Source organism: Carcharhinus amblyrhynchos, chromosome 4 (assembly GCF_965287045.1).
Source record: "Carcharhinus amblyrhynchos chromosome 4, sCarAmb.v2.hapA, whole genome shotgun sequence".
In the NCBI taxonomy this organism is placed as follows: domain Eukaryota; kingdom Metazoa; phylum Chordata; class Chondrichthyes; order Carcharhiniformes; family Carcharhinidae; genus Carcharhinus; species Carcharhinus amblyrhynchos.
The window spans coordinates 95,391,579-95,413,756 of record NC_137327.1 but is presented as its reverse complement, the minus strand read 5'-3'; the positions used below and the strand labels follow the sequence as shown (position 1 = coordinate 95,413,756).

Below are 22,178 nucleotides of genomic sequence, written 5' to 3'. Positions count from 1 at the left end.
TCAACTTAGCTGAAGGGCAAAGTTACTTATTTCTACCCAAATTACATAGGGTAAGTTGGACATTTCAATCCTGGAATAAAAAATGCTACATCATTGGAGATGTTGGCCTTCAGATGAGAGCTTAACTGAAGGCTTTATCTTGGCTCTGATACATATTTGAAAATGAATAGTGAGTTCAATGTGTCCTGGCCAATATTCCTCCTTCAATGGGCTACACAAAAAAAAAGATGAACTGGTCATTCATTTTGTTGTTGTTTGTAAGATACTGCTGCAGGCAAAAAGCCAAATATGTTTACATAACTATATGTTTTCCAAGTAATTATTTCAAACACTCTGCTTGTCGTACTTTCAGAAATATCTCAATGTTACTGCTAAACTGTACATGTGCATGGAAGGTACTGCATAAGCCTTGTTTGTGTTAAATACCACATTAAAAAATGAAAGGTACTGCACATTGAGAAACTGGTGCTCACAATAATACTTTAAAGGCAACATTGATGGTAAGTTGTTAGATAAATTTAAGCCTATTTGTTTCGAGGGGACTAATTCAATAAAATATCTCCATTCAGCTGACCCCTCAGAAACCATCTCCATCTAATGTTTTGTATCAGTTTTAGCCGGAGAAACATAAAACAATTTGAAAAATGAATGAATCCTTGTTCTGTTAATTGTTCATTAAAAAGTTCATACCAAATTAAAATCAAAGTTGTTAACACAGTGATGGGTAATGTAGGCTAGTGATTGGGCCACGAGTGGCCCTTCTTTAATTTTTAGATTGAAGTCAGGCTTGTTAACTGATCATGATTCTATAAATAAGATTAAATTTAATATGCACTGAATATTTCACAATGAGTTGTAGAAAATTTTTAATGATTCATATATTAATAAAACTGCCAACAACTTCAAATGGTATAAACAAAAGAAACATTTATGGATTGGAGACAGAGGGAGTGCATGGCTCTCATAATCAATGTTGTGCACAATCAGGATGCACCTCTCTTCACTTGCCCTTTTTTAATGTCATACCTGTAGGAAAAAAACAAATGCAGTGAAAATCAGCAGAATGTGGCAACCCTACACGTGGGCAACTGTCAACAAAATGTTTTGTGGGCTATACTCAGAACCCAGGTGGACTTCATGTGGCCCCCAGGCTGCAGGTTGTTCACCAACGCTTTAACATCAACCTGCCCATCAAAATGAGTAACAATTACAAATACACAAGTATTTTAATAGTCTGTACAGAAAATAATTGAGATTGAAGCACTAACACAGAACAACACTGACTAGTAATGTTTGTTTAACTGGTGGGCTATTTTTTAACAGAAAGAAAATCCCACCCTCCCCCCACATTCACAATGTTTATAAATACTGTAACTACTGACACTGATCAGCCAGGCACCAGCAACAGTTGTACCTGTCCACGAGCACGCACACTTTCTCATGTCATTTTATGTTGAGAAATAGGTCACTGATACTTCTAATGTTTGACACTGCAATATATAAGCATTAATATTTTGTTTAAAGCATATATGTTGTACAGTTCTGAATGACCAGCTTCCCTACATTTTGGTGCGTTTGTATGACTTGTACTTGAAGGTAGAAGTGACAATTGTAGTGCATCTTATTTGGTCAACAATTTTCAGTGTGCTATACTATAGTTAATTCTTGTTTATCAAGGACAAAATATCAGAAGGTTTAGTAACTGCACTATATTCAATTACACTTTGCCAATTTAATACCTGCCTAACATATCTAACTAATATTTATGTGATGCAGACCATGGTACAATAATCTGTGCTGAGCTAGAGCCAGTGAGAGCAGAGATATTGCATAAGGACAATGTACTTTGAAAGGAAAATGCTAGATTGAAACACAACCTTACCTTTCTTCTGTATGATCTGCACCATTTTTGATTCACACAGTGGGAAATGCACTCGCTACAGTACTTGACCAAAAGGGTTTATTCAAATTAGTGATCTTTACACACATTCAAGAATTGGGGTGGAGAAAGCTATACTGAGAAGATCTGACAAAACATTTTTATGCAATTTCAGATTGCCAGGCTGTCTGCAACTTTTGCAGCCAGAATGGGTCCATGTTTCACAACTGTGCAATGTGTGTGAGGTTACAGCTTCTGTCCCATTAGTTGAAGAGACTGCTCTTCAACTTGTGGATCCAATTCAGTCACATATTTCTGACCTTTGTTGACTGGTAATGGAGAGTTGGATGTTGGGCACGTTGGAGAACCTCCTCCTGGATTTGTTGCTAAGCCTGTGCAAAGATAACAGTTTCAGCTTAGATGCAGCCTGTGGGGTTGATCATAGCTTTGGCCGTGCCTGGGTGGGGTTGGTGCTAGAGAAGGCCCATGTGTTCTGCCCAGTATACTTGAGATTTCCATGGCCAGTGGACATCTCAGTACCTGAAAATGTACGATAATTTCAGAAGATTCAAGCCAAAATGTTACAGCTGTTCATGCCAGCGGGATTTTCCCATCCCTTTGCAATGAACAGAAATTTGGCTGTGCGCCAAATTCTTTGACTTCGCTGCAATAGCAGCGTGAAGTGAACAGCCATTAAGATCACACCTAGAGTGTTTATTTCAGTCCAGTGTAAACTCAGTTTTTTTTATGTATGATTTGAGTTTAGTACCCTTCCTAAACTTTTTCCTTTGTTTTTAATGTCTCCTTATGGGTGCAGTTAATGAAAGAGCTGTCCCCATCAGAAAAATGTTAGTGACCAGATTCAGGAAAGCAAAAAGCTTTGCAACCTCTTTTAAATAAACTCAGTTGTTTATTTTGAGATAGTAAAATTTGTCATATTTAACTTGTAATCTATTGAGTGGCAATCCTGCCAACCTTTCTGTAATGACACAGGAAGCCCAATGAGAAACATAATCCATTACAGGATGTAAAGTAAAATCACTACTGTGCTGCAAACACACTAGTCTTTGCCATTCTTCTTGGCAAACCAATTACACACTACTTCCTGCCAGATTAGCAGGCTCAGTCTGGTTCAGCAGAGTGGCACACTGGTTAGCACTGCTGCCTTACAGAGGCAGGGTTTGATTCTGGCCTTGGGTGACCATGTGGAGTTTGCACTTTCTCCCTCTGTTTGTGTGTGTTTCTTCCAGATTCCTCCTGAACATGTGCAAGTTAGGTGGATTTGCCATGTTAGATGCACAGGGGTAATCCAATGGGAATGCAGCCCGGACATACTGTCTTCCACTTGCTTCCGTCAGGAAAAAAATATGAATGTCTGAGGTCATATTCCAACTGGCTCAAGAACAGCTTCTTCCTTGCGGCCATCAGACTTTTGAGTCAGCCTATCTTGTATTAAGTTGATCTTCCTCTACACCCTAGCTATAACTGTAACAGTTCATTCTGCACCCTCTCCTTTCCTTCTCTATGCACAGTATGCTTTGTCTGCACAGTGTGCAAAAAAATCCTTTTCATTGTATACTAATACATGTGACAATAATAAATCAAATCAAAATATGGTTAACTTTCAAATGGCCTAGCAAACCAAACCTGTCAGTTTAAGGGCAGTTAAGGGACAGGCTGTAAATCTGTCCCAGTGAAACGCCCGCTTCCTATGGGCGGCGCCGCTCTTGTCCTGCCTCCGTGGGAGGGCCGAGCTCGTTGGCGTTGGATGACGGTAGCACAGTGATGTCGCTGAGGTGAAGGCGCCCAGAGCCGTGGAGAAACAGCGGGTCTCGGGAGCTGCGTTTCGGGAGGTTGCAATGGAAAAGCCGGCACCCAGAGGGAGAGGGAAGTCCGTGATAATATCCTTCCAACTGGGGCAGGGCGAACACATCAGCCGGGGGGGTCCGGGACCTTAGCAACTGGGAGAGACAATAAACACAAGCCGGGGCCAGCTGGAGCGGCAAGGCCGGGCCGGGATCTTGCTGCCGGCTGTCACTGTACAGTCCCTGGGCCGGGATCTTGCTGCCGGCTGTCACTGTACAGTCCCTGGGCCGGGATCTTGCTGCTGGCTGTCACTGTACAGTCCCTGGGCCGGGATCCTACTGCCGGCTGTCACTGTGCAGTCCCTGGGCCGGGATCTTGCTGCCGGCTGTCACTGTGCAGTCCCTGGGCCGGGATCTTGCTGCTGGCTGTCACTGTACAGTCCCTGGGCCGGGATCCTACTGCCGGCTGTCACTGTGCAGTCCCTGGGCCGGGATCCTACTGCCGGCTGTCACTGTGCAGTCCCTGGGCCGGGATCTTGCTGCCGGCTGTCAATGTCCAGCCCCTGGGCTCCTTGCACCGATGCAACTTGTTCAGTCCTGCGACCATGTAAAATGTGCAGTGACTGTGATCTGTTTACTGTATAATTCATCCTTTGTGTGTGTGAGTGAGAGTGTGAGATTAATTGTAATCCGGATTTGGTTTCTGGAAATCTGTGCTTCCACTGTTCTTAGGAAATATTTGTTTCAATTTGTTGCCGAGTTGATGTTCAGGAGTCTGCCCCTTTTTCCCGCTTTGCCACTAACTGGATCAGGAATGTCCTCTTGAAAGCTCTTTCCAACTTCTCACAAAATAAAGAATTGCATTTGTGTTATGCTGATTTATGCATGGTATAGGGTCCCGAATATGATACCATTGCAACCCTTTGGTACTAAATCCAAATAGTACACCTTTGCCTGAGCACGAAACGAATGTAGATGGCTCATTGCGCCATGTGGGAACAGCACGGTTGAGTTCACCCTATCCTAACCTGATACCAGCCTGTGCAGTTGGGATCACAGATCAAACGGGAGTAGGATTCCTGATTATTTCCTTTGCTGCTTTTTCCCAACACCAGCAACTGAGCATGCACAGACCTTCTTGTCTGTATAGCTTAATGTAATTTCACGTGATGCTTTTGATAACGAGCTGAAATGACATCCTGTTGCAAACAACAAAATGGGTCATGCATTTGTGTGGTTTTAATAATTCAGTTTAAATGTTTGCCATCAAAGATTCCAATTTTTAAAATTAATTTGTAGGACATGGGTTTTGCTGACTGGCCAACATTTATTGCCCATCCCTAGTTGCCCTCGAAGGTGGTGATGATTGAATTGGTGCAGTCCATGTGCTGTGGGTTGACCAAAATATTGCTGGGGAGGGAATTCCAGGATTCTGACCCTGTGACTGTGAATATAATTATTCATAGAATTGATTATTGCTGCACAAGTACCAATGAATGAATAGTATGGAAATATATTTAATAGTATTAGATCACCCAGCTTTCAAATGAAAATCAAGTATTTTGATAGATTTACCAGATCTGATCTTGAAACAATAATGTACTTGTACCCCAAAACGGAAGTTCCTTGTTTCTCTGTTTTGCATAAATAAGATGTTAAGTAACTCTTGCTTTTCATAACTGCTTTATACCGGTGAATCTGCTGTGGTATTGCACATGGTACAAAACCACAAAAGGAACTAGGTAGATCCAGGCAGCTGGGAAAGAAGTAGAGTAAGCAGTGACATGCCAGCTAGTTACAAGCAATGCTCACGAACAGGATAAAACTCTTTACCACAGTCCCATGTGTGTGAATATGAAGTTAGTTTTAAACTGAAGTAGTTACTTTTTGGTTTTGCAGCATTTGGTTATTCTTATCCGCATTACTAACACTGTGTAGCACGCATTGATTGCAAAGTCAAGAGGCTTTTCTGCAATACTAACTTAAATGAATGAAATGTTTGCAACTCCTAAATTTCTTATCTTGCTTTCTGGTGATGAACGGTTGGCTTTATGATCAATTCATTTCTTATGAATCAAGATCCCTGCTAAGTTGTTGATGGATAATATCTAGTGGTTAGTAGACGCCAATAAGAGAATTAGTAGAAACACTAACCTGCACAGCGGTTTTTGGACAGTGATCAGAATTGGCAGGAACTCATCATCTTTTTCGATGTATGAATCCTCCTATAGCACACACCAAATAAACTGGAAGAGAATTACAAAATATCCACCCAGCTAACCAGCGACCACTGCTTTCTTTTGATAGGTATACGTCTTCCGTTAGGTATACGTTCTGCATCATCAATTGCAGTTATATTATCAAGAGTGTGTACTGTTTGTGCAATATGATAGCAATGGGTTAGAAGCCACACCAAAAGCCTCCTAGTTGTTTGTAACAGATTCCGTGATCTCACAGGTGCTTCTTGTTTAGGCATTGGAGAAAATACAGTCAAAGACATCCAAATAAATCTTTTGGATCAGAAATGTAAATCACAATTAGGTTAAATAAATTGTAGAAAAGTAAGCTTTTGGAACAACTTCATGAGTTATTATTCTAAGGAGTGCTTGTAAATTGATCACTAATAATGCTGCAGACACAAATTTGATAGTTGGGATCACACGTCCCAGTTCGGAGGAGAACTTAGAACAATTTAGATTTAAGTATATTTTGCCATCATTTGCTGAATGTTTGGAATGTGCTGCCTGTGGAAAATGAAAAATGGCATCAAATTCAGCAGGATAGATATTTGACAGTGAAATGGGGTTAAGAAGTATGATGCTGTTTATTTTGTTTTGCGTTTTGGCCAATCCGTTGATCTCCAGGGTTGCAGTACCTTTTCTAGAAGATGTCTCCATTTTAAATTTGCATTTCCTCATGGTACTTAGTTGTATTCGCCACACTAAATTTTAATAAATTGGACATCTGTTATGGTTATAGCATTATGGGCAGCACGGTGACACAGTGATTAGCATTGCTGCCTCACAGTGCCAGGGACCGGGGTTCGATTCCTGGCTTTGGTCCCTATCTGTGCAGAGTCTGCACGTTCTCCCCGTGTCTGCGTGGGTTTCCTCTGGGTGCTCTGGTTTCCTCCCACAGTCTGAAAGACATGCTGGTTAGGTGGATTGGCTATGCTAAATTCTCCGTCAGCATACCCGAACAGGTGCCAGAATGTGACGAATATGGGATTTTTGTAGTAACTTCATTGCAGTGTTAATGTAAGCCCACTTGTGACACTAATGAAATAAAAGAATTAATTAGTCTCCTCATGCAAATTGTGAAGCTGTACAGCAATGGTTCAGTGTTGGTACTCTCCACCTCTCAAGTCAAGAAGGTGTATGTTTAAATCTCACTCCAGAATCTGAAAAAAGTAAGTTGGCACTTCTGTCTAAGCAATGTGTTTTCTAAGGTATTGTTTTTTGGGTGAGACATTAAATTGAAGCTTTGTCTGCTAGTTCATTTGAGCATAAAAGGTCTTGCAGCACAATTCAGAAAATTGCAGGGAGTACATCTGTTGGCCTGACCAAGCTTTATCCATCAGCCAATACCACCAACAGTGGAGTACTTGGCCATTTATTTAATTACCATTTGTACAACCAAGTGAGAGAGAAGCAAATTTAAAAATACAAATATATCCTACCAGTTTGAACTTTAATTCCCCTCAGGCTATCCAAGGATAAAACAGGGTTTCAGAAATTTAGATATGATATTTAAAAAATAACCTTCCACGTTTACCATTGTTCTTATGTACAAACTAGCTGTACTATTTCTTTGCCCCCCGAGACATTTATAACTGGACCTTATTTCTCAGGCAGCTGGTGGGAAAATTGTTGCATTGTGCTACAGGAGTTGTATTAACTGGAGTGAGGCAACAATTGGCATGAATTTATGAAAAACTGGTGTAAAGGTTAACATGTAGTTCAAGAAAATAAGTTTATTTTAAACAATGCATATTTTTTACTGACTGAATTGCAATCTATACTTCTAGCAAGACAATTATAACTACAATGAATACAGCAAAACAAATTTCTGTAAACTCTGGTTATACATGGAATAGAAAATAATTTGTACAATTTCTATGGATGCTTGTTGATTTTTGGTGAATTCATGTTGATATGATTGTATTAATACTTCCTTCAGAAATTGTGGAGCACTTTAGTGATCCTATTTGTAATAATTCAGATGATACACTGTTCCAGAAGGACATAAGTATTGTGCAATGTTATGTACAATATGTTCTGTTGCTCTTTATGGTCACAGACCAACTGCTACCAATTAAGCATGAGGGAACCTAAATTTAGTTGACTCTTAGATTGCAGATCTGAATGCAGGCCTTTTTATTCTGGCGCTGAAAGAAGCGGAAAGTACTCAGAAGTGCCCATCAGGGACCTTAACCTGACTGAAAGAAAAAGCCATTTTCCTACCATTGATTGGGAATAGACTTGCATTGCTTTGTTTATTCTGGTACTGAAAGAACTTTTAAGGTAAAACCCAGCCACGTTATTGAATTTTTTTTGAAGGTTAGAAGAGGAAACAATTTTGCTGTGGGGTGTACTTGATTATGGGGACGAATCTATAGGTTAAGTGTGCATGCGAAACATCTTAAATATCAACAAAATAGATCTGGTATTGTCATTGAGCATAATATTGGATTACCCAGAATAGCAAAGGACATGTTAATATTTTAAATGCAGTCCTGTCCAAACACATTTGAGATTCACTATTATTGCAGAATGAGGTGGGAAAAAATCAAATCAACCTCAACATCAAGAAAGCTACTGATGCAGTTTGCAAAATCTCTGCAAATTGTTTGCATTCAGAATACACACATCTGATTAGGAGATCCAGTCGATGTTTTGGGGGAAAGGAGTGAAATCCTGGATTTTTGATCAAGCTTGAGGTGATGAAAAAATTTAACCAATAGAAAAAACATTTTAATAGCTAAAATATTGTGCCAATTTTCAGACCTACAGTAAAATAGTATTCAGTGCATTAGACTGTATCGTACTCCTATTATTATGATATAGAGATGCCAGTGTTGGACTGAGGTCGCACTGTGGCACAGTGGTTAGCACTGCTGCCTCTCAGCAGCAGGGACCTGGGTTGAATTCCCGGCTTAGGTCACTGTCTGTGCGGAGTCTGCACCTTCTCCCCATGTCTGCGTGAGTTTCCTCTGAGTGCTCCAGTTTCCTCCCACAGTCCAAAGATGTGCGGATTAGGTGGATTGGCCATGTTAAATTGCCCCTTAGTGTCAGGGGGACTCGGTAGGATAACAATGAGGGGTTATGGGAATAGGACATGGGTGGAATTATTGTCAGTACAGACTCAGTGGGCCAAATGGCCACCTCCTGCACTATAGGGTTTCTATGATTTGAAGATGAGAGGTCACATGACAGCAGGTTATAGTCCAAGAGGTTTATTTGGAATCGCAAGCTTTCGGACTGCTGGTCCTTCATCAGGTGAAGTGGAGAGAGGCATGCAGACACAAAATAAATAGGGGGAGTGACAATAGCCCGATACCCATAGGTAATCAACAGTGTCAACAGATAAGTACAGACTGTAGTGTAGTGAAGACCGACTGAAAAGCAAGTCTTTACAGGTAATCGCGAATGCTAATAGATAAGTGCAAGCAGTTGAGTGTAATCGGTATATATAAAGTGTCAACAGGCTGTATAACAAGTGAAGGAATGACCTAAGAATTTAAAACAGAGTTAATTACAAATGATCAAAGGGTTAAAAAAGGGGGTAGCATGGATATGTTGTGACAAAAGGCTTGTTTCCATGCTGTAAACATCTATGACTCTATAAGATGATGCTTAACACTATGCAAACTAATTTAGGCAGAGAGATCATCACACATAATTAAGATGTGCATGGTATCAAAATAGGACAGTCAGGAAGATTTTTTTCCCCTGCAGAATAGTATGGTGGGGTTACATGTAGCGCAATATGAACCCAAAATCTCGGTATCAGTTTCTGCTCAGCAATTCTGCGTTTTTGTGCATCTCGAAGGCCGCCTTGGAGAACACTTACCCAAAGTTTGGAGCTCACCCTTTAATTATTTGTGATTATCTTGCTGCCTTAAATTATCGGTTCTTAGATCATCCGTTCACTTGTTATACAACCTGTCTGCTTTTTACATACTGATTATGCTTAACTGCTTGCACTTATCTATTAGCATTCATGCTTACCTGTAAAGACTTGTTATTCAATTGGTCTACACTGTCTGTACTTTCACATTAACACTGTTGATTACCTATGAGTATTGGGTTATCGTCACTTTGCCTATATATTCTGTGCCTACGCGCCTCTCTTCACTTTACCTGACGAAGGAGCAGCGCTTTGAAAGCTTGTGACTTCAAATAAACCTGTTAGACTACGACCTAATGTTGTGTGACCTCTCATCTTTACCTTATTACAGGCATTTTCTGACTTAACCTTAAGCAGCGCCATCTGCTTTACAAGATAGAAAGTCAGCTAGTGACTTTGAATTCAAAGTTTATCAGCAAACCTAACTAACTTGTGATTTTTGTTTAAATTTACTCTGATTGTCGATTTAAAACAGAAAATCTTGGAACAGGTTAAAATACCTGTAGTCAGTTACCTATACATTCAATCCGGTATATTGTGTTACATTCCTTATTTTCAGTACTAAGTGAGAATCCAAGTTGGAAAATGGCTTTATTTGTTGCTCTTTTTTGATATTCTGTTCTGACTTTCCATTGACTAGTTTAATATACAATAACAGTTTGTATTGGAATATTTATACAGCACTTTACTGGCTTTTGATGAGTAGAACCCTTATTTCTTTGCTATTTTAAATAAGAAATTTGAGTTTATCAAATGCAAGTGGGATAATAAATGAACAGGCAGTCATGCAACACCAGTAAAAGTGTGAATAATTATAAGGCTGTTACCAAATTGCTCGTCAAGGTATAACCCTTGATTTAATTGCTGTCTTGCAATTTCCCCATTTGTTCCCCTTTTACTCCATCCTGCCTCCCAAGTCTAATTTTTCTATATCAGAACTTTGTCTTTAAGAAAGCAGATGTAGTGTTCCTGATAACCGGCAACTAGTACTATGATTATATGTTTTCTGAAAATATGTTTGATCTGAAGTGTTCCTTAATAATTTGAAAAGCTGTCAATGGTTCTGAGCTAAAAGATGGAATGAAAGTACCCAGGGTTTTGTATCTCGTTGAAAACAAAGGTGAATATGAGTAAGTATATGCATGTTTTTATTTGGTTTTACACTTTTGCTGTTATGTATTCAAATTGATTTCGTAGAGTCACCTTAACTACCGTCTCAAAGAAAATGCCAGTAATATCACCTCTTGGTTAGATATAACAATCTAGATCAGGGTTTCCCAAACATTCCCAGCTGCGGAATCCTTTTGACCTCCCAAGAATACCGAATGAACCCCCGAGAAACATCATTATTGCTTTGAAGAACCAAACCACATAAAAAGGTAGACCGTCTTCTATCTCATATATATTCATTTACTGTGATTAAAAGTCCTTCTGTTAAAAATGTATCATCATGGTCATACCTTTTTGTCGTTTTTAATGGGAGGAGTATTACTGCTCCTTTGTTTCAAGTAGAAAGAGTGCTGCTGGAATCCTGGACTCCCACATGCTTGCACATGCCCACACATGCACACCACGTGCACACACACCACATACTCTCGCTTGCACATTTATCTGCCCTCCCTCTCATCCTCTCACTCACCTTTGCTCCAGTATCCGTGAGCACTCTGATTCAATTTAATTTTGTGCTGTTTCCATCTTGTCCGATTGGATTCTGGAGAAGCCAGCCGCTCATTGGATGAGCTGGAAACAAGATGAAACTCAAATTGTACTGATTTGCCTGGTTTGGTGTGGAACAGCTGTGAGGCTCCCACAGAACATAGTTTGGGAACCTCTGATCTAGAGGCATGTGAACAGATGTGAAATTAAAGTAGTCTTTGGTAGACTTGTGTGATCCAGGTGTTAGAAATTTAGATTTAAATTTGCCACAAAAGGTTCCTGTGTAAGAAATTAAATTGGCTGTTACTTATACTTGTACAAACTGGTTTCTTCACCATTATGTTTATGAGGAATAAGTTAATTTTGGTTTCTGCCAAGTACGGTAAGAATATTGATGAGAGTTTCTGTAAATTTGTAGATTTACCCATCTTGCATCCCATTATTTATAACCTTGGATTTTCTTTCCCTAAGAAATGGTGGGATGGCCTAGATTGCATATTTTTATTTTGACTGCCATCAACTTTAAAAACTTATAGTCAACATCAAATGATTCTAAGTTAGTTAAAGTATAGATCATAAATTTGTTCTGTTCTCCCCACCATCGCAGTAATATGGCTAAACTCAATTGTTCTGGACATTGACTGCAACCTGGTGGAGCACCAAAAATATACCTAGTTCCTGCTTGGCCCCTATCTGTTGACTCTGACTCGTGCAAGAGTGCCATTAATTTTGTCAAAATGATTCTGTTGCATTTGCTGTTGTACTATGAGACAATTTTCACAATAGCGCCAATTTGCATAGGTAGACTGAATTCTCGTGAACTGAAACTTGTGTTTTATTCATGGTGGTGTATGCCTTAAGTTTAGAAAGAAACATGAAATTGGAGTATAAAAGCACAATACGATGCAGACTAGAAGTCTGAAATGAAACCAGAAAAAGCTGGAAGTACTCAGCAGTTCTGTGGAGGGAAGCAGTGTTAATATTGCAGATCGATTTCGCCAGACCAATGTTGGGTTTTAGTTTTAGCTCAGTAATATCACTCTTGCGTCAGTCATGAATTCAGGCCCTACTCTAGACACCTGACCAGATAATCTAGGCTGAATCTTCACTGTAGTACTGAATGAATGCTGCACTTTCAATAAGAGCCAGAATTTTACATGCCGCCCCAAAACCATAAAATCCTGCGTGAGGTCTGTCTCTTACCCACTCTGATTTCCGTGGCAGGTGGGATGGTAAAATTCCAACCCAGCTGACTTTCAAATGAGGTGTTAAATTTAGGTTCTTTCTATAGGATGAATGTAAAATATCTCTATTATTTGGTGAACAGCAGGAGAAATTTCCCTGCATTTTGGACAGCATATATATTTCAACCAACACTTATAAAACAAATTTTATGTTAATTCGTCTCATTGTTGTTTCAACTAGGACCTAGTTGAATGCAAATTGTTTCTCTAGACGACAGTGTTTTAAAAGTATATTATTGGTTGAGAACTTTTTGGAGCGTCCTGAGTGATGAATAATGGACTACAAGTGCAAATTTTTTCATTCCTTCAATACATATAGGCTAAAAGTGTTTGGTTAAAGTTTATATACATGTTGAATAGAATTGTACTGATTTGCCAGGTTTGGTGTGGAACAGCTGAGAGTCTCCCACAGAACGTTACGGATGCAGATACATATTACATGTATTCAAACTGCCCACTATGTGAAACAAAGTTAGATTCAGTTCACAAGGTGTTGTTTATCCTTTATAGAGAAATATTTCTTAAGTTATAACAAGTAATGGTATTGATTAATGCAACATTCAAGCATGTCTCTTAAATGTGGCTTCAAAATGAGTTGTTAAATGTAGTTGATCTGAAATCTAGTTCAGCCACAGACTTGAGATTTTTTTGCCAAACTGAAACTAGTGCATTATTTGATTCACACCATAATTCTAATTCCATGCTAGCTCATTCGTTTCAACTAAAAGGGTTGCAAAATGAGAGTAAGGGAATTTGCTGAAATTATATAGTCTTTGGTGAGTCGCATCTGAAATGTTATATAATTTTAATGTCAGACTTAAAGAAGGATACACTTGCCTTAGAGAGAGTGAAATAAAGGATCTGCAGTTTAATTCCTATGCAGAGAGATTATGTGAAGTAGGCCTATTTTGTCTGGATTTCAGAAGAGCGTTGATCTCTTAGAAATATGTAACATTCTGAAACACATTTTATTTATTCTTTTCCGGGACTTGGACATCTTTGGCCAGGCCAGCATTTTTGTTGTTTATCCCTGAGAGCCCTTGAGAAGGTGGTGGTGAGCAGCTGCCTTGAACCACTGTACTCTATGTGGCATCCACAGTATTCACAATGCTGTTAAGGAGGGAGTTCCAAGGTTTTGACCCAATGACAGTGAAGGAATGGCCATATCGTTCCAAATCAGGATGGTGAGTAGCTTAGAGGGGAACTTGAAGATAATGCAATTAATTCCAGGTTTGGAAGGTGTTGTTGAAAGAGCTTTAGTTTGTTGCTACAGTGCAAGTTGTAGATGGTACACACTGCTGCCACTGTGCATCAGTGATGGAGGGAATAGTTGTCGAAGGTGGTGGATGAGGTGCCATTCAAGCAGGCTGCTTTGTTGTGGGTGGTGTCAAGCTTCTTGGGTGTTATTGGAGCTGCACTCATCCAGGCAAGTGGAGAACTATTCCGGCACACTCCCAACTTGTGCCTTTTAGATTATGGACAGGCTTTGGGAAGTCAGGAGGTGAAATACTCTCAGCACAATTCCCAATCCTTGACCTTTTAATATGGCCACAGTATTTATAAAATGGTTAGTCCAGTTCAGTTTCAGTTTAATGGTAGCCTCAAGATGTTGATAGTGAGGGATTCAACAATCATAATACTATCAAACAAGGTTAGATTTTCTCTTGTTGTAGATGGTTATTGCCTGATACTTGCAGATGTTACTTGTTAAGCATGAATATTGTCCAGGTCTTGCTACATGTGGGCACGGGCTGCTTTAGAAACTTAAGGAGTCACGAACAGTGCTGAACATTGTGCAGTCATCAGCAAGCAGCTTTTCCCTCTTCTGACCTGATGATATAGGGAAGGTCATTGAAGCAGGTGGAGATTGTCGCATTTAGGACATTACCCTGAGAAACTCCTGCGGTGATGCTTGCTAGGATTGATGCAGAAAGATTATTTTCCCTGACTGGATAGTCCAAAAGCTGGTGACATTATGTCAGACAACGGGGCCGACAATTTGGGGTTGAGATGAAGAGAAATTTTTTCGTTCAGAGGATTGATGATCTGTGGAATTCTGTGCCACAGAAGGCTGTGGATGTTTCATGGAAGTGGTAAGAGCTGAAATCAACAGATTTTTGTGCATTAAACGAATTGAGGGATATGGGAATAGGGCTGGAAAACAGAGTTGATATAATAATAGGCTTGTCCAACTTTTTTGTGCATGGGGTCACTTTTCAATTTTATCTCACTCAAGGGGCTGATGAGCAAATTTTGGCACACTATATTAAACATGAATTTCAACAAAATGTTCACATATGAAGAAAAGAGACAACTTGCTGACCAAGAATAAAGCAATGTCAAAGCAACTAAACACCACCTTCCTGTCAGCCAATCTGCTTTTACACCCAGGTCCAGAGCCAGTCTTTCTACTGCTTCCCTGCCTTGCAGCCACTCTTTCTCGCTCGTGATGTGCTTTCTATCTCTTCTCCCTCTCTTGATAACTTCCCTCCCTCTCCAGCAGACTCACTGGCGTCAGTGTTTATGTTTCATGTTGAAGAAAGCACACTTGCTCGCTGCTCCTCCAGTCGGAGACTGTTTTTCTCCTACGTTTGCTTAATGAGTCTATGAGAAGCAAACTTGGATGAGAAGCAGCCTGTGATTGGAGGAAAAGGTCCTTATAGAATCTTCTGATTCACTTACCTGGCATTTTAAACACTGAGACTACAGGCCAGGATAAAGAGGCTAGGTGGGCTGCATCATCCTGCAGTCCATGGGTCAGACAAGCCTGATGTATAAATTTAGCCACACACAACGGTAGATGAAGCTTGAGGAACAATGTTCCTCTAGAATCCATCATGAAAGGAGAAACACCTAGAATCCGTCATGAAAGGAGAAACACCTAGAATCCGTCATGAAAGGAGAAACACCTAGAATCCGTCATGAAAGGAGAAACACCTAGAATCCGTCATGAAAGGAGAAACACCTAGAATCCGTCATGAAAGGAGAAACACCTAGAATCCGTCATGAAAGGAGAAACACCTAGAATCCGTCATGAAAGGAGAAACACCTAGAATCCGTCATGAAAGGAGAAACACCTAGAATCCGTCATGAAAGGAGGAACACCTAGAATCCGTCATGAAAGGAGGAACACCTAGAATCCGTCATGAAAGGAGGAACACCTAGAATCCGTCATGAAAGGAGGAACACCTAGAATCCGTCATGAAAGGAGGAACACCTAGAATCCGTCATGAAAGGAGGAACAGCGAGGCACCTAGAAAAGAATGGTTTGATTGAGCAGACGCGGCACGCATTCGTTAAGGGGAAGTTGTGTTTAACGAATTTATTGGATTTCTATGAGGATGTGACTAGTGCAGTAGACAGAGGGGAACCGGTGGATGTGGTGTTTTTAGATTTCCAAAAGGCGTTTGATAAGGTGCCCCACAAAAGGTTGCTGCAAAAGGTTAGGGTGCACGGAGTTGGGGGTAAGGTGTTAGCGTGGATAGTGGATTGGTTGTTTAATAGGAATAAATGGGTGCTATTCTGGTTGGCGGTTGGTGACGAGTGGAGTGCCGCAGGGATCAGTGCTGGGGCCTCAACTGTTTACCATTTACGTAGATGATCTAGAGGAGGGGACTGAGTGTAGGGTAATGAAATTTGCTGATGACACGAAGATGAGTGGAAAAGCAAATTGCGTGGAGGGTGTGGAAAGTCTGTAGAGAGATCTGACAGGCTGGGCGAGGACCTGGCAGATGGAGTATAATGTTAGCAAGTGTGAGGTTATCCACTTCGGTAGAAATAATAGTAGGAAGGATTATTATTTAAAAGGCGAAAAGCTGCAGCATGCTACGGTGCAGAGGGACCTGGGGGTCCTTGTGCACGAATCGCAAAAACCCAGTCTGCAGGTGCAGCAGGTGATCAAGAAGGTGAATGGAATGTTGGCCTTTATAGCGAGGGGGATAGAACATAAAAGCAGGGAGGTCTTGCTGCAACTGTACAGGGTACTGGTGAGGCCGCAGCTAGAGTACTGTGTGCAGTTTTGGTCACCGCACTTGCAGAAGGATATATTGGCCTTGGAGGGAGTGCAGAGAAGGTTCACTAGGCTGATACCGGAGATGAGGAGGTTAGCCTATGAAGAGAGACTGAATAGACTGGGTCTGTACTCGTTGGAGTTTAGAAGGCTGAGGGGGGGGGCATCTATAGAGACATATAAGATAATGAAGGGGATAGATAAGGTAGAGAGATTCTTCCTGCTAAGAATGGATAGCAGGACTAGAGGGTACAGCATCAAGATAAGGGGGGGGAGTTTAGATCGGAGTTGAGGAGGAACTTCTTCACTCAAAGGGTGGTGAATCTCTGGAATTCTCTGCCCTTTGAAGTGGCGGAGGCTACCTTGCTGAATATATTTAAGTCACGGGTAGATAGGTTTCTGATAGACAAGGGAATTAAGGGTTATGGGGAGAAAGCAGGAAAGTGGAACTGATCCACTTCAGATCAGCCATGGTCTTATTGAATGGAGGGGCAGGCTCGAAGGGCTAGCTGGCCTACTCCTGTTCCTATTTCTTATGTTCTTATGTGGCCTACCCCAGCATTTATTTACAATTTAAATGGTTTTTTGTCTTCTGAGGTATATAAATCTGGACATTGCCACTTCATTAGTTCCTTTGCCCTTAGGCAGGTTCTTATTCTTGGTAAGCTCTGTAGAGACAAGTCCTCTCCATCCCTCCCCCAGTCCACCCACCACCTTCAGAATACATTTTGACAAATATTTACTTCGCTGTACACTTAGTCTATGCCTAATACATTGTAACTTTATAGATCTTTGTAGGCTTGGTGAAAGAAAAGATGATCTGTTTGTTTTATCTGATGTATCTCGTTAGTTGTGAGACTTGTTATTTGGAAAATGATTGATTCAAGCTATTCTCAATTATAGTTTTGTTAGAATAGAAACTTATATTTGATTTAACTCTAAGCAAGTTTTGTGGTACCAAGGTATGTTTCACCTTCGGTTTTGGACAATGTTTATATCTATTAGTATGTGACTATTTACCTAGAAACAGAAATCTGATGTCCCTTCCTGGCCTCTCCTATGTGTAACTCGAGCCCAACACCAAAGTAGTTGACACTGAAGTCTCAAGTACTCTGGTTAGTAACTCACTTGTGCAAAACCAGCTTATCAATAAAGCAGCTGGGGATACGATAAATGTTAGCCATGTTAGTGGCGCTCTAACCCAAGTTGGAATTTAAAGGCACCTTGTTGTGAACTAATGACTTGGCTATGTCCTTTTGTTGTTGTTGAAAGTGGAAAAAAGCATTCATGTAAAGCCTATTGGCCTGTGTGATGATCTCCCATGTTGGATCCTGTCTATATTTCTGTCAAGCCAAATTAGTTACTGTTTATCTTTCAAATGCAGACTATTGGAATTATTTGTGACTATCTTTCCATATCAGATCCTGTCTATATTTGTCTTGAGCGAAAACTAATTAACTGTTAATCTTTCAAATGCAGACTATTGGAATTATTTAAGGGTTATTATTGGGAGATTATTTATTCTACGGAGCCAGAAAACCACTTTGATAAACCTCCTGCATCAGACTGTTGTGGTATGTGAATAATAAGAAAGATAAGATTGCTTGCTGTATAATTTATCAAAACATGCTTTACTTTCTGAATTACATCAACAGCAGCTTGGTTATATAGCATTTTTGTTGCAACAAAATGTTTCAAAACTCTCCAGAGTTTGTGTGGATACTGCAGCATTGTAGGGGAGCTGACCAATTGGAGAATTAAGTTTTGAGGAATTTGGGAGGAGAGAAGGACGGTATTAAAAATGAGGGCCAAAAGAAAAATTTTGGAATGCAGACTTGTCACAACCAAAGGCTTCTGAGACGGCAAGAAAAAAACTGACAGTAACTTAGGCTTGAAAGTATGCTACGTATACCCTTGTGATGGGAAAACATGATGAAATTATTTCAAGATCCCTATTTAACTATTTTTTCTCATTTAGACATAGTTGTTTTGCAGTCATTAATGTATTTATTCTGACGTATTGGCAGGTTGGGGTATGAAAACATATTGGGCATATTCCGACAGTAAATTAGGTGATGTCAAATTTGTACCTCAACCCCATTTACTTACTTATTTTGCATCACTTGATTTGTTTATCCAACAAAGACTTGTGAATTACAATCTTTAAATTTTCAATTTGCAAGAAGAACAAAGAAAATTACAGCACAGGAACAGCCCTACGGCCTTCCAAGCCTGCACTGACCATGCTACCCAACTGAACTAAAACCCCTTACCCTTCTGGGGACCATATCCCTCTATTCCCATCTTATTCATGTACTCGTCCAGACAGCCCTTAAAAGTCACTTTCGTGTCTGCTTCCACTACCACCCCTGGCATGAGTTCCAGGTGCCCACCACTGTCTGTGTAAAAATACTTGCCTCATACATCTCCTTTAAACCTTGCCCCTCACACCTTAAACTTATACCCCCTAGTAATTGACTCTTCCATTCTTGGAAAAAGCTTCTGACTATCTACTTTGACCATGCCCCTTTATAATCTTGTAGACTTCTATCAGGTCACCCCTCAACCTCCATCATTCCAGTGAAAACAAAGCAAGTTTTTCCAACCTCTCCTCATAGCTAATGCCTTCCATACCAGATAACATCCTGGTAAATCTTTTCTATACCCTCGCCAAAGCCTCCACATCCTTCTGGTAAGCTTGGTTGCATATCCTTTTTGGAGAGAAGGTTCCAGATTCTAATATGGTCTCTGTCCTGGATTCTCCTACTTGAACAAGTATTTATTCTGAACATATCAAGTCAAATTATCATTTGTTTCAATGGTGACTACAACCACTCAATTGTCATTGAATCCTACCAGGTTTCCTAATGTTCTTTAGAAAAGGAACTCTCTCACCCTTGCTTATTTAGCTATAAGTGACTTCAGACCTACAGCAACACGGTTGATTCTTACCAGCTCTTTGAAGTGGTTTAACAAGTTAGCCACTTAGTTACGTCAAACTGTTACAAAGCAAGAATAAAACTGGACAGCCTGTTCAGCAGAACTTGAATTTTGGATATGATAAAGGCATGCCCGTCCTGGTCAAGCCTGACAACATTTTGCAATAATCTCTGCGGACTTCAGCAAAATTTAGGATTAGACCAACAGCCTGACATTGTCATACAGTGTCAAAACTTTTGACATGTGGTAGCCTACCAGCATGTTTTTGCAAATATGCTTTGGCTACAAATAAGGCAAATTCAATCAGTCAGTTGCACCTCATCAGGCTACCTCAAAGATGGAAAGTGTCATTGACAGCACAAAGTGCTTATTCCCCAGTAACCTATTGAGAAGTGCTTTGGTTGGGTTCTGTCAAACCTCTTGACAGCATTGGCTCAACAATAGAAAAAAGAGCTGAATTTCAGAAGTGAGATGAGTGACTGCATTTGACATCAGTGCAAATCAGTGGAGCATCAAGGAGCCCATGTAAAACTGAATTCAATGGGATTTGGCGGGGTGGGCAGGTCGTGGTGGATGGGGAACTACCCACTGGCTGACATAAAGGAATACGGCTGTGGATGTTGGAGGACACTTATCTCTACATCAAGACAAAGTACTGGAATCCCTCAGGATAATGTCCTAGTCCATTCATCTTTTGGCTGTTTCATTAGTGACTTCCCTGGCATCATAAAATTAGAAATGGGATGCTCATGAATGAGTACACATTTTTTACTTATTTATTTTTGGAGTGTGAGTGTTGTTGGTAAGGCAAACGTTTGTTGCCCATCCCTAATTGCCCGAGAGCGGGTGCAGGTGAGTTGCTTTCTTGTGCTACTGCAGTCCATGCAGGGTAGGACCACCCAGAGCAAGAGAGGGAATTCCAGGATTTTGATCCAGTAGTGGTGCACAAACAATGGTATAATTCTAAGTCAGGATCGTGTATGGTCAGTTCCATTTGCAACTCCTTTGATACCAAAGCAGTCCCTGCCCACATGCACAAGGCATTCAAGCTTAGACTGATGTATGGCATTACTGTTAATTGCCAATAATGACCATAACAAAAGGAGAGTATCTAACTGCCTCCCTTTTGGCATTTAAAGACATTACCATTGCTGAATGTCCCACCATTGAATTTCTGGGATCACCATTGACTAGAAGCTTAACGGGATCTGTTACATAAATACTGTGATCACAAGTGCTGGTCTGGGACAGGGTGTTCCGCAATTTCCCCCTCGCCTCCTGACTCCATATAAATTTTACACATCTGCAAGGCCAAATCGAGAGGGGTGTGATGGAGTAATCTCCTCTTATCTGGAACCCCAGTAATGCTTAAATTTTGATACCACCTAGAACAAAACAGCTGTTTAATTAGATCTGAGCTAACAGCTTGACCGTTCATTCACTTAACCAATGATGCATCTTGACAACAGATTGTACAACATGTACTGTAACAACTTGCTAAGACTTCTTCAAATAGCATCTGCAACCTCCTACAAACCCTACCACCTAGAATGACAAGGGCAGCAGTCACAATGATACACCACCATCCCCAAATCAATCACCATCATGATTTGGAAATGTATTGCCAAACCTTCATCGTTGCTAGGTCAAAAATGCTGGAATTCCTTCCTTAACAACACAATGGGAACATCATAATAACAGGGTTTGCAACAGCTCAAGAACAGTATTAGGTTTTAAGGTCAATTAGGAATAAGCAGTAAATAGTCAGTGACACCAAAATCCCCAAAATGATTAAAGTTGAGAGAATTTTTGGTATTATGTATACTGACCTTTAGTGACTTGTATACATTGACAGCAAAATACCTTTGCTTCTCCAAAGCCTCTAGTTCCTCACCATTGAGAAGTCATTCTGATTTTGTCTTCAATCCAAAGTGGTTGGTCCACTCACTGAACTTCATTTCTCATAGTTTTCCCCACTCATGTAGCCTATTGTTTGCAACTTCCTGATCCCATTTGCACACCTTACTGTGCTGTCTAATTTAGCACCATGTATGTGCCATTAGTATATATAGTGAAAGGTTGAGGTTACAATATAGACTTTTGGGAACACAAATTGTTGCATTCTTCCAACAAGTAAAGACCCCTATGTCCCTAGTTTTGTCTCCTGTCTTTCAATTGATTACCAGCCCATGCTGCAGAGTTGCTGCTAATTCCATACTCTCTCATTTTTTAGTGGGAAACCTTATCAAATGCCTTTCTGGAGGTCATAGAATTCTGCCAGTACAGAAGGAGGCGATTTGGTCCATCAAGTTTGCACTGACTCTGCAATAGAGCATCCTATCCAGGTCCTAACCTTGTAACCCCATGTATTTACCCTACTAATCCCCATAACCCACACGTCTTGGCACACTAAACAGCAATTTAGTATGGCCAATCCACCTAACTTGTACATCTTTGGACTGTGGGAAGAGACCCACGCAAACACAGGGAAAACCTGCAAATTCCACATAGGCAGC

The 22,178-nt window shown here is 40.5% G+C and overlaps 1 protein-coding gene across 2 annotated transcripts in view; it reads left to right on the top strand.

Moving 5' to 3' along the window:
- The first annotated feature begins 3,634 nt into the window (after nt 1–3,634).
- ocrl (OCRL inositol polyphosphate-5-phosphatase) overlaps nt 3,635–22,178 on the top strand; it is a 105,594-nt gene continuing 87,050 nt past the window's right edge. For both annotated transcript variants that reach the window (XM_080187589.1, XM_080187588.1), the window contains exons 1-2: nt 3,635–3,780; nt 10,864–10,943. In XM_080187589.1, coding sequence (XP_080043715.1) covers nt 3,739–3,780; nt 10,864–10,943 — 122 coding nt within the window. In that variant the 5' untranslated portion in view covers nt 3,635–3,738. The remainder of the gene's footprint in view (nt 3,781–10,863; nt 10,944–22,178) is intronic.